This window comes from Periplaneta americana, chromosome 16 (assembly GCF_040183065.1).
Source record: "Periplaneta americana isolate PAMFEO1 chromosome 16, P.americana_PAMFEO1_priV1, whole genome shotgun sequence".
In the NCBI taxonomy this organism is placed as follows: domain Eukaryota; kingdom Metazoa; phylum Arthropoda; class Insecta; order Blattodea; family Blattidae; genus Periplaneta; species Periplaneta americana.
The window spans coordinates 100,854,126-100,866,997 of NC_091132.1; the positions used below are offsets into that span (position 1 = coordinate 100,854,126).

Here is a 12,872-nt window from a genome sequence, read left to right on the forward strand (position 1 = left end):
CTGGAAAACTAAAATCCGCATATGCGGTCATCCATTACAATACTCTGATCGACTGGGGACGTTAGAATATCGTATGTCGCGGACGCGCCAGTTTGGGCACCTCTTCGCGGTAGTGCGATATTGCGTTATCGCGAAATCGTAACGCATTCCGTATCGCGTCTGTAGTTCTCTTGGCGACATTTATTGTGCACACAGTGTTAGCATTGATATGTTTCATCTTTGATTCTCTGTCAATTTTTGTGTTGTTTTCTTACCTTTGCGTCAATTGTCAATTAATGTTTTAACGTCAGCCATCGCAACGCCAATTGATACCTTTCATCAGCTGGCAGCGTGGTAGTCCATATTGGCAACATAGCACTGTAGTTCCAAGTTCTGCCACTAAACTGTCATGTCCCATCTTTCAAAAAAACAAGTATAGTTGCTGTTCCTGTTTATTGACATCCATGGTGGAAGAATACTTCTTCCACCATGATTGACATCTAAACGTGTGTCGTAATTTATGCTAGAATGACGTCATTGTAAGGGATGTTACGCATAATCTGCGAATAAACAAATTCAAATTGGTAAAAAATTTGAAAGGAGTAATTAAACAGTGCTGTGTGGACAATTTTTTAATTGTGGTAGATGAAGAAGGAAGCATTGTGGGATATGTTCAGTGTAAAAACGGAGATTGCTTTCTTCGATATCGTACTTCAACCACTTCTCAAAAGACATAACTGTCAGCATAGTTAGCGGGTATAATTTCCAACACAATATGAACGTGTGGCTGCCGAGAAAGTCCTACCACACAGAAAAATCCTATCAAACAGAGTACCGGTAAGTGCATTGGCGGATGCCCTTCGTGCCGAAATTATACCCCAGTTTCAAGAAGATTTGAAATTTCACTCAGCTGCAGCAACAACAGATATTTCTTGGATTAGATATTAATGTTTACCGTTCGGTAGCCGCAAATTTGGATGAGCTGTGCACAAAGACATTATCTTCGTCTGGTGGAAGACTTACGAAACGGCACTTCTAAACCTAACACTTTGGCTAAGAAAATTCTGTGTGTGCCAGCCACAAGTGCACCCAGCGAACGCGTTTTCAGCGTTATAGCAGGGCTTGTACTTGGTGAGAGACGTTGCAAATTGCATCCTGATAATATAAATGATTTGGTTTTCCTTCACAACAGCCTTCCTATTCCTTAGGAATCGACCATATGGTTCTTGTATTGACAAGGTTATGTTATTCATTATTACAGATAAGCCTATAATAAAATATTCTTTTGAAATAATTAGACTATAGTTAAGATTGTAGCAGGGTTTTATTTAGGTTTAGTAAGAGAGTCAACATTTTGTTATAGCAGTTTGGATTTTCGTTGCATTTGGGAACGTGACAAATATTTATTGAACGAAAATTTAAGTTGAAAACATATCCACAAATATGTTCAGTTAAGAGCTTCTTTTAGAAGAATGAAACTTTAAGTGTCTTATTTCTATGAAAAGTAATTTATTTTCTTCCAGATGTTTGTCATACTAGAAGGTTTTGACTACTGTACATAAGTATTTATTTTATTTTATTTTGTGACTTTCGTTAAAACTTAAAAGCTTACCTCATGTGCTCGGAATATGCCTCCAGGAAGAACTACTACTACGCATAAAATGTCACAATATCGTTCCAGCAACTATAGCCAAAACTCTCAAATTACAATTATTGAAGTTTATGAACAGGTCCTTTGTGTAGCTGAAGGTGGTAGCATTCGTCGAATAGACATAATTGCAATAAATCTGAAAGAAAAAAGCTGAAGCCGAACTCATTGATCCTACAATGAGATTTGAAGACACCATCTCCCAGTCCTCTGATGTGGACAAAGAAAAAAAAAAAAGGAGATATACACGCCAGTAATTTCCTTCTTCCAAAATAGGTATAATATCAGTAATATCAGTGTTACAGGATTTCTGCTAGGTGCCAGGGAAGCTGTGCCGGGATTGTTTGGTACATGGCGTGAAAAATATAAAATCAGACAGCAAGTTCGGGAAGAAATTGTAACAATAATAAAACTGTTGCAATTGTTAGAAATCACTTATATGGCACACACAGTATTTAAGATATTGTTGATTTACATTATCGATTTGCATTGTTGATTTACATTATCCATTTACATTGTTGATTTACAGAACATATCTAATTATTTAGAAACTATATTTTATGAAGAACACTGTTTCTTTCCTAAAACACATTATTTTGTGAAATATCCTGTGCCTTGGGCAAACACATGTATTTGTGTCAGACTATATTATAAATATAGATTTAAGAAAATAAATAAATGTACAAGTAAGAGATAAGCGTACATGAAGTAGGCTACATATTATTGGGATTTGATAAGTAAAAATATTTTTTCTATATGCATAAATAAAGGTAAATATTATCCGTACTATTTAAGGTTGTCATTTCTGTTACTTTGTTTCACTACCATGTTAGATAAGTTAGTGTATCTGAAGTCATTCTCGAAGATAACGCATACTGCAAGGCATTCTGCTGAACATAAAGCTCAAGAAGAGCCGGGTCACTAAGAGAGCTCGGCTCGAGCCGGGCTTTTGCTTATGCAGGGAGAAGAGCTAGAGCAGGGCCAAGAGCCTTGTTTTCTCCTGTCTAGTTGAAATTAATAACAATAAATTGTATTTATGGATGGTAGAAATATAATAACTATGACATATAATTTTTACTAACTTCAGTGTTATTTCTGTACCGGTATTTATTTTTAACAGATAACTTATGCGTCCAGTATTAAAACTGATTTATAATATCTAAGCAGCGTGTATCAGCCTACTATTAGCAACCTTGCCAGGCCGACATAAACTACTATAGGCCTATTTCGAAAGTCCACTTTGAATTTTCAGTTCGTTTCTAAAACCCAGAGGAAGTATTTCATTCTTCATAAAATTGGAAAATTGAATAATTGCATTGTGTTTAATGTTCTTATTATATTTTATTTAATTTTACGTAATTTCATTTCATTTTGTTTTAAGTGTGTATACCGACTGGCCAGTTCAAGAGGGAAACAACTCAAAATTTACATTTTTGAGAAAACTGAATTTTTGAAGCTTCATTTTAATGTGAAAAATTAAATTAATATCACTCTAATTCCAAACTTATAGTATATATAAAACATCATTAATAGGATGTTCCTTGGATGTTTGACAGCAACATGAGACTTTAAAATTCAGGTTTCTCAAAACTTTAAATTTTGAGTTGTTTCCCTCTTGAACTGGGTCGTCGATATGTAAATATTACATATAGTATTGTATTGTATTGTATTATATTGTATTATATTGTACTTATTAACATTCCATCGTATTCGTACATTGCTTCACAGCTAGAGTATGGAAAAAGTCAAAAAACCTAATACTACTATAAAGTCTTAAATTTATAGTCACAGTCTAGTTCAAATATATACAGAAGAGGTTTACAATACATTCTACTAATACAACACAAAGTTTTAGTATCAATTTCATGAAGCACTGTTGAATGTCATGAATTCACCTATAGAATAGAAGGCATGAGAAATTAGCTAGGCCTACTTCTTTAATTAATTTTGGCCCTAAATAATCTTATGTTTATAGTGATAGTGATACAATTTACATTACGCATTAACTATGCTTATTTTATAGTCTAGTGCGAGAAACTATTTCAGTCTGTGTGTACATTATGGCTACAGTTCAGAAATTAAAATAAATAAATTTCAATCAAATAAAATTTGAAGATAAGTTTTAAATAAATAATGGTATTATGTTATCCTTTGCTTCAATTATAATATCTCATAAAATCAGCTTGATGTGGGTACACGTCTGTCTATTAACATGATTGATAAATTGTATAACATAATAAATATATATTGAAAGTGATAGTGCACACCTAATTAGAATGTGCAGGAACAGCCATTCACTTCTAGGCCTATTAAAACTATATGTTAGGTCCTAGAATCGGAAAGGAGCGTTTTCCGGACATGGGTCCCCATTCCCCAGTCTTCATTTGCTCCTTATGACAACCCTAGCAATCCTGAAAATTATTAACATAGTTACTGTTACATCTGGTATGTTCGCTGTTTTCCGATCTTTGATAAATCTTATTATTTCAGTTTATTTAACAAATCGCAGGCTAGGAGAAATAATTAACTTCATATTTCTCATCAATATCAATGGCAGAATTTATACAACACTATGTAAAAATTGATTGCAGCATATTAATAGAATGGACAGAAACAAAACACCAACACAGATTTTCCGAAAGGCCCAGAAAGAAAGAAATTTCTTGGAATACAACATAACATTTGTCGGAAAATCACAACATATCACATAGTTCAATAATGAAAGTAAAATAATTATTATTTCCATATGAAGAAATACGAATTATGATCAAATGAAACCAGTTCTACCTGCCTCAAGTGGTCTGCTGTTCCTTAAATATGATCATGTGATACCCACTTGCCTAGAGTAACCGAGTAGAATTTGGTTCTGAGGCCCGCTCCTACTTAGCAGAATCGAATTGAACAGAATTTCTCTTCACAATGTATTTAAATGGGAGATAGCAGAAAGCTGCACGTCGAATTGAACCGAATCGAATTCATGAGCTAGAATATTTATTCCACTACCGGAACAGAACTTCTTGTTACGGGTATGATCGTATGTTCTCGTGAAGCCTTCGTGAAAAGCAAATGAGCCATATCCATTTTTGGTAGGGTAATTTATTGCTGAAATAGCACATAGGCTATACAGAAAATTACAATTTAATAATATGAATGAAGGAAAATTAATAAATTTTGTTCATAATTTTATCCGCTATTGTATGACAAAACACAAAATTATTCCTGTGATAATGCTTGAAGCGAAATAAGTAAATTAATGGAAACATATGCGGGGACTAAGAGGAAGGTAGAAAAATAGGAAAGATTGGAGAATGCGGGGTTTGCAGTGAAAGACCTGTCCTTGGACAGAACACTATGTATATACATGTAAGGTAAAAATTAAAATCCAAAGAATCTCTATAGAACGAAATTTTGTTTCATCTCACAGATATAGTCAAATAAAGTGTATCCTTAGTTTAAAATATCGCCTCCCTGTGCCATCCCTTTTACACTGCAACACGCTTCGATTTGATTCCACTAGATGTGAGTGGTGACAGATGTTTCGTTTCGATTTCGCTAAGTGGGAGAGAACCTTAGGCTCCTAATAACATAGCTAGTGTTATTCCAAATCCGTTCAAAGGTGACCAGCAAGCAGTGATTCATTTCTTAATAGCAGAAGGCTCTGATCTCCTAGCTTACAGCCCCGAGTTGTCACCATGTGACTTTCATTTGTTCAGACTCCTAAAGAAAGTTCTAAAAGGTAACAGATTCCTCACAGATGGTGAAATTAAGACGACAATGCTGAAAGAAGCAGACAAGGTCTTTTTTTTTTTTCACCGACGATATCCAAAACCTCCCCACACAATGGGTCGTATATATGAATGCCTATGAGACTTCTTCTGACGAAACCTACTACATTCATGTACCCAATTAATGGTATTCTATGCCTCCCAAACATTAGGACATTTATCTTAATAGGCTACTTATGGAGACTTCTTATAGACTAAGGAAATCTACTACCATACATTTATGTTCTTCTAACATTTACCCATCTATATCCATGACACGTTATATGTAGGTACCGTAATAAATAAATTGATAAATTGACTGGAATATGATCACCTTCGTATAATTGTAAATGTATGAGGTGCACCATGGAAATCAGTTTGTTGATATATGTCGTATTTCTCTGTAATGTGTCATGTCATTTTTCATTGACGAGTGTAATTTAGTTTTCCTTGTAATGGATACCGGTATCTGTACTTTGTATAATTAAAGAAATGTTAATCACTTTAATATGTGTAATGTGATTTATTTTCCATTTTAGAGTGCTATATATAAAATAAGTTACTTGTCGTTTATATCATCATAATCATCATCATCATCATATTCCAGGCACGAAATTAGGCCATTGTTGGCCTGTTTCGGTTCCAGCTGTACAATATCCAATAGACATTTCTGTGGACGTCCAGGTCGTCGTCGTCCTTGAGGGTGGTATTTTAGCATTTCTTGGGGTGTCCGGCCAGCTTCCATACGAGAAATGTGTTCAAGCCATCTGTTTCTGTATTCTGTAATTTTTTCTTCTAATGGTTGCATATTGAGTTCCTGCAGTATATCCTCGTTCCTCTTGTGGTCCAGAAGTGTGTACCCTGCAGTTTGTCGCAGATATTTCATTTCAGCTGCTCTTAATCTGCGAATATCTCTTTGTTTCAGAACCCAAATTTTGCTTCCATAGAGGAGAGTTGGTAGTGCAAGGGTTTTATATAGTTTTATTCTGGAATGTTTCTGTACTAAACTTGGTTTAGGGTATGGTTTAGCAGTCCTAATATTTGTAAAAATTTGTTAATTTTTCTGCTTACATCATTCTCTCCTTCATATGATATATTACATCCTAAGTATGAAAAGGAATTTCTCTGTTCTAAAATCACATTTTTAACAACAATTTTGCTTCGGATTGGGTTTGTACCTTCAAATGCCATTATTTTGGTTTTTTTCTGGTGAAATCTTCATGCCATGTTCTTCTATGATTTTATTTAGTTTAAATATACCCATCTGTAAATTGTCTTCGGAATTTGCAACTAATACTTGGTCGTCCGCGAAAAGAACTGTGTTTAGTCTTATGGAACTTGAAATTTGAATTCCTGATTTGTACTCCTCACACCAAAGGCATATTATTTCATCCATGTATATATTGAAAAGACTTGGTGACAATGGGCAACCTTGTCGTACACCTTGATTTATGGATCTATAGTTAGAAGTAAAATTATTAAAATTTACATTTATTTTATTGTTAGTGTAAATATTGCAAATGTTTTGAAGCAGGATATTTGTTATATTTCTTTTTTGTAAAATTTCCATTAATTTAGATCTTTTGATCATATCAAAAACTTTGATATAATCAATAAAGGTTAAATGTGTTTCTAAATTAAACTCTCGTCTTTTTTCAATTAACAATTTTATCGAGAAGGCAGCATCCATGCAAGATCTGCCCATTTATATTATGTGAATAATCTTTTCAACAGATAAACGTGTGGATACAACAACAGAAGTAGATGAGCCATCTGGTGGAGGCAGACATGCTAGGCGTTACAATGTGCTGAGTCGCATCAAGTTGCAGCCCACTGCAGAAGATGACTATGAAGATTATACTTGTGAAGCGAGGCATGAGGCCCTGCCTCCTGATATGCCTTTAAGAGTCACTGTTCAACTGAGCGTTCTTTGTAAGTAAAATAGTTATAGCTCTCTTTTATGACTTACGAAAATTAGGTATTTAAAATTATGCTCATACGCCACCACTGATATGCTTAGGAAGCAAAGAAGTAGAGGTTCCATATTTGCTTGACCTTGGCACTGAAAGAAAGCGATCTACTTTAATCATATGCCTACTATTAATATTGAGTCTTCCTGACAAAATTGTTAAAATAATTCAATGGTACTGGCTTTCAAGATGGCGATTGGCTTCATCATCAAGTGAACGAACATTAGATGCTGAATTACAGTATAACAATGCTGATAGCTCAATACAAAATTCAGGAGATTTGACAATAATATTTTTCTTGTAAAAAATATTGAACATTTTTTATTATTTTTTCTCTTCTTCTCTATGAAACGCAAGATGAAAAAGTAAGTTACAGCCCCAACATTTAATCAGTCAACGATTTTTTTCTTTTTTGTTTCACTGATTTCATTTTCTATTACCGATAATAATAGTCTATATCTGTGAATACATTTTTATTATATCAACCAAATTAATACCACAAAATACATCGTACATAATCATCTCTACATCATTTAATTTTTTTTTAATTATATTGACGATGCCATGAATTCATTGTAATTCCTAAGCCTAATAAATACCTTATCTTATCTTTCTAATAGGTCTGTAAAGATTTTGTTAATAAAGTTTATTATTCTATTTTGAATAGGTGCCTTTTCTTCTTTTTCGGACAGTTAATTCTGTTTTCATCAATTTTGTTCAAAAGAATATTTTATTGTAAATTATTTTCCAAGATTATATTAATAGACTGAGTCTTTATGGTTATCCAATGGAGAGTAGCTATCCTTTAGTGGGATATGGCCAAAACAGTCAAAGTCACATATGACAAAAGAATGTAATGATGTGAAAGTAATATTACATAAGAATATAGTATTCCATTGTGTGATTCACAGAACATTGCAGTAAAATAAAAATGTATAGGTTTATCGGGGTCAAAACACTCTTTAGCTTCGGTAAGCTTATTCGATAGATTTCATTATTTTACACGATTTCAGATCGAAAAAGAATCGGAAGCATATATTTTTTCTGAGCTATAAGCCCATTATCTGAGAAGAAACTGCTTACTGAAGGATGCACTGGAAAGAATGGTGAAGGGGAGAAGAGTTCAGGGTAAAAGAAGAGATCAGATGATAGATAACATTAAGATATATATGGATCATAAGGAAACAAAGAGGAAGGCAGAAAATAGGAAAGATTGGAGAAAGCTGGGTTTGCAATGAAAGACCTGCCCTTGGGCAGAACACTAAATGAATGAATGAAACCAATTATACAAAATATTATATCATCGTTTATATTGATATGTTTAACTTTGTTTAGTTTAATACTCCATTTCACAATAAAATCTATCAATAATTCTTCACAGGTTACAACTGTTAATGTGAGTGGAGCTAGGTATAATTACTGTAGCTGAAATATTAAACGATTGTAATTTTAGTTTCACCATTTATGTTACTCCAAAATGTGAACAAAACAAAAGAACTGAAATACGAGTACTTGTATGTAAAACTGAATCTTCGATATCTTGATTACTGGTACACAACTTTTAATTCCTAAGTGAATCTTCGAGTTACAATAATAATAATAGACGTACACATTGTAGAACAGGGCAATTAATTTAACTTCGGAATATATATACTGCATACACTGTACTGTTTATATACTGTATACAGTATGAGTATATATTCCGAAGTGATACAGAGTTAAGATTGTATAATCCAGGGGCGTATTTTGCGGGCTACTGGGGCTACCGGCGGTAGCCCAAGGAAATTACAAAAGAAAAGGTTTATAATATAACATAATGTAATAATTTTGTATTATTAGTTTTACCATAGTAATTAAAATTAAAGTAATTGTTAGATATATTTTGTGTAATAATAGGGTCAGCGGTAGCCCAAACCCTTTAACCAGTATACGCCACTGGTATAATCAAGATGTATAATTAATCTAAATTATTTCTGATGTAATATTTTATATGACATTCACTGGTATAGGCCTATAAATTAAAGAAGTTTAATAACTATTAAATAATGCCGGTTTCCTTCATTTTCAACAGATGGCATTATTTCATTTATCTATATCGGTAACAAACTAGCAAATATGGTTAAAAAGGTAAAGGTATCCCCGTAACATGCCATGAAGGCACTTGGGGGGCATGGAGGTAGAGCCCCATGCTTTCCATGACCTCGGCATTAGAATGAGGTGGTGTGGTCAGCACCACGCTCTGACCTCCTTTTACTCCCGGGAAAGACTCGGTACTCAATTTTATAGGAGGCTGAGTGAACCTCGGGGCCGTTCTGAAAGTTTGGTAACGAGAAAAAAATCCTGTCACCACCTGGGATCGAACCCCGGACCTTCCAGTCCGTAGCCAGCTGCTCTACCAACTGAGCTACCCGGCCACCACCAAATATGGTTACTAATAAAAAAAATAACATCTAGTGTTAAATAGTATATAAATTCATTGTTTCCTGTTAATATTGATTAAACTAAATTTCTTAACTTGGATGAAATTTTATGCTTACATTCTACGAAATATCAGATGATCTCTGATAAGATGAAATCCACTTATGGCCTTGAAAACAGGAAGAATAGTTTTTGTTTATTATTATTATTATTATTTTTATTATTATTAATTTTATTATTATTACATTAATTTGCTTATATTCGTTTCAGAAAATAGTGTTACATAGTGACATGAAAGTGAGCAAATGCCTATGGAGTGAACGTTTAATATTTTCTTTATCCAATTTCAGATCCACCTGGTGTACCTTATATTGAAGGATATACAGAAGGAGAAACAATTCGACGTGGGCAGACAGTTGAACTGACATGCAAATCCCGGGGAGGAAATCCTCCTGCCCAACTTATTTGGTATAAAAATGGCGAGCAGATCCGCATGGCATATCGCACAGCAGGACGGGTCTCTGAGAACATTTATACATTTACTGCAGACGCAACCGATAATAAGGCTAAATATCGATGTGAGGCCTCGAATGTCATGAGCCAGGCTCCACTCAAAACTGAGATAACTCTGACAGTTCTTTGTAAGTAATGAATTTTATTTGGTGGAAAATTTTTGGGATTTGTACCATGTTGTAAATGCAGAAACATCCAGGGTTTCGGTATATATCAATGCCATCATTAAGAAAGGCAAGGGAGGGAACCTATTTGCCGCACATGTCATCAAGCGACATTCTCCAGTACAGGTACTGATACAACAGATAGTTTCCTCTCCCCATGCAGTTCTCTATGGTTCTGCATTAGTAACATGGTGCAAATGTCTCTTCCCCCCCCCCCTCCAAAAAAAACTCACACCACATTAAACACTGGAATGTTTTTAAACAAACAATGACAACGTATTTCACTTAATTCTTGCGAAATAAAGTCAATTACATTTTGTAAGTGCATTCCATCCTACCAGTGGCGGCCGAAGTCCATTCTGTCAAGTGGGGCACAACCTTAATGATGAACCCTAAAAATTAAAAACATATAAAACCAATTTATGTGCATTAACCTTTCTAATTTTTGTAGATGAGCTCCATTTTTCGGTTCTTTCTGCGAGCAAAAACCTCTATAACTCTATTGTTGAAGTTCGGAATAGAATGTACCATCTTTCTCTCAGTTGAGAGCACTGCTACGCCCAGAGGAAAGTTAAATGGAATTCTAAGTGTAATTCACAGAAATGTGCTGATTCTCACTCGTTCGTACTCGCAGATCACGCAACTGCCTGCCTTCTTACTACCGCAGCACTAGACTTGGAGAAACTCAGTTGAAAACTGTAGTGTGCACTGAAGGAGGCAAAACGCCCACCAAGATTCTCTATTGTCAGTGACAAAGCTCTTTAAGAACTGCCAACTTCATGTATTGTAATGTAAACTTTCTTTTTTTGGATACGATGGAAGCATAAAAGTTTACAGGGAGCATTAACAACATAACTGTGACAAATGAATATAGGCCTATATATACATACACACGTGATTTATACAATGAGTCGAGCTTCTAAATTAGTAAACTTACATTTAACGTTTTTCATGTCAAGTTTAGCTGTAAAATGTCGTCTGCAATACAGCAAGTATCAACACCCCTAAAAATGGTATGCAGCTAATTGGACTGTTCCTAAACTAAGAGACTTGGTGGGCACAGCAAAGACAGAGCCGAAAGCACAGGGTCTGAGGCAAAGAGCTCCGCCTTCCTACAACTCACACCCCCATCCCTTCCTCGTCCATCACTGGGCACGAGAAGAGAGAGCCCATTTTATTACCTGTTCAGAAAACTTGGATTTCGTAGACTACTACATATTCTGAAAACATTAGTAGCAATGAAAATGTGAAACTCTTTAAGTTATTATTTCATAATGCAATTAAATTGTATTATAATATAGTCATAATACGATAATAAAAATCACTGGGAGGGCACGTGCCCATGTGCCCCTTAATAAAAGCCGCCCCTGCATCCTACTGCCTTCTTGTGTATGTCCTAGTTTTCTGTTAATGGATGATAATAGTAATGATGATGGTGGGAATGGTAGTGGTGATCATCATCATCATCATCATCATCATCATCATCATCATCAGTCCGGCGTGAATCTTTGAGAAGTTTAGTAACATAAATGTCCTCTGACTGCGTTAGAGATGCTGTGCAGGTAAGGACAGTGATGGGACTCTCATTTTGAAGCTTCTGTCCCATATTTTCTGTTGCTGCTTTCACTCTTTTAGCCACTATATTATGTGGTTGCATTGTCCCATGTGTAATAATGATGATGACGATTATTATTATTATTAGTATTGTTGTTGTTGCTGCTGCTACTGTTGTTAAATGTGGCAACTAGTACCTTATCTTGTGATCCACTTCAGGAACTTCTTTCAGTGAGTTATCTTCCTTCTGCACATTTTCTTCTTCACCTTTCTCATATGCATTTGAGGGCCCTAGGTAAAGGTTTTGTTGCCACTTCCTTCTATATAGTGCCAACCATTTAAACTCCACTCTACTTTTTTACTTCTTTCTTGCAAGCTCTTTTATCACTCTTATGCCATTCATAGCTACGATGGTAGCATTTACAAATATCCCATTCATATCACCTTGTGGTCACTGGTTGAGAAGAAACTGTCTTCTGAAGGATGCACTGGAAAGAATGGTAAACAGGAGAAGAGTTCGGGGCAGAAGAAGATATCAGATGATAGACGACATTAAGATATATGGGTCATATGTGGAGACTAAGAGAAAGGCAGAAAATAGGAAAGACTGGAGAATGCTGGGTTTGCAGTGAAAGACCTGTCCTTGGGCAGAACACTATGAATGAATGAATGAATGAATCCCTTTAAAACATTTATCCATACAATTTTAAACTGTAGTAGATTCGCAGTACTGCTTGTTATGTATGCGGCAAAAGCCACCTCAGAGAAAATGCTTTGGCACGTGAATTGTTGTATTAGTTTTGAGTCATATTTAGGTTCAGAAGTAACCCCATGAAAGAAATGTAAGCAACGAAAAGAGAAG

General features: G+C 34.9%; 1 protein-coding gene across 1 annotated transcript in view; it reads left to right on the forward strand.

The window, feature by feature from the left end:
- The window catches only part of sns (sticks and stones), a 116,246-nt gene that overhangs the window by 42,010 nt on the left and 61,364 nt on the right, over positions 1-12,872 (forward strand). Inside the window, exons 4-5 of the mRNA XM_069812584.1 lie at positions 7,126-7,323; positions 10,130-10,420. Coding sequence (XP_069668685.1) covers positions 7,126-7,323; positions 10,130-10,420 — 489 coding nt within the window. The remainder of the gene's footprint in view (positions 1-7,125; positions 7,324-10,129; positions 10,421-12,872) is intronic.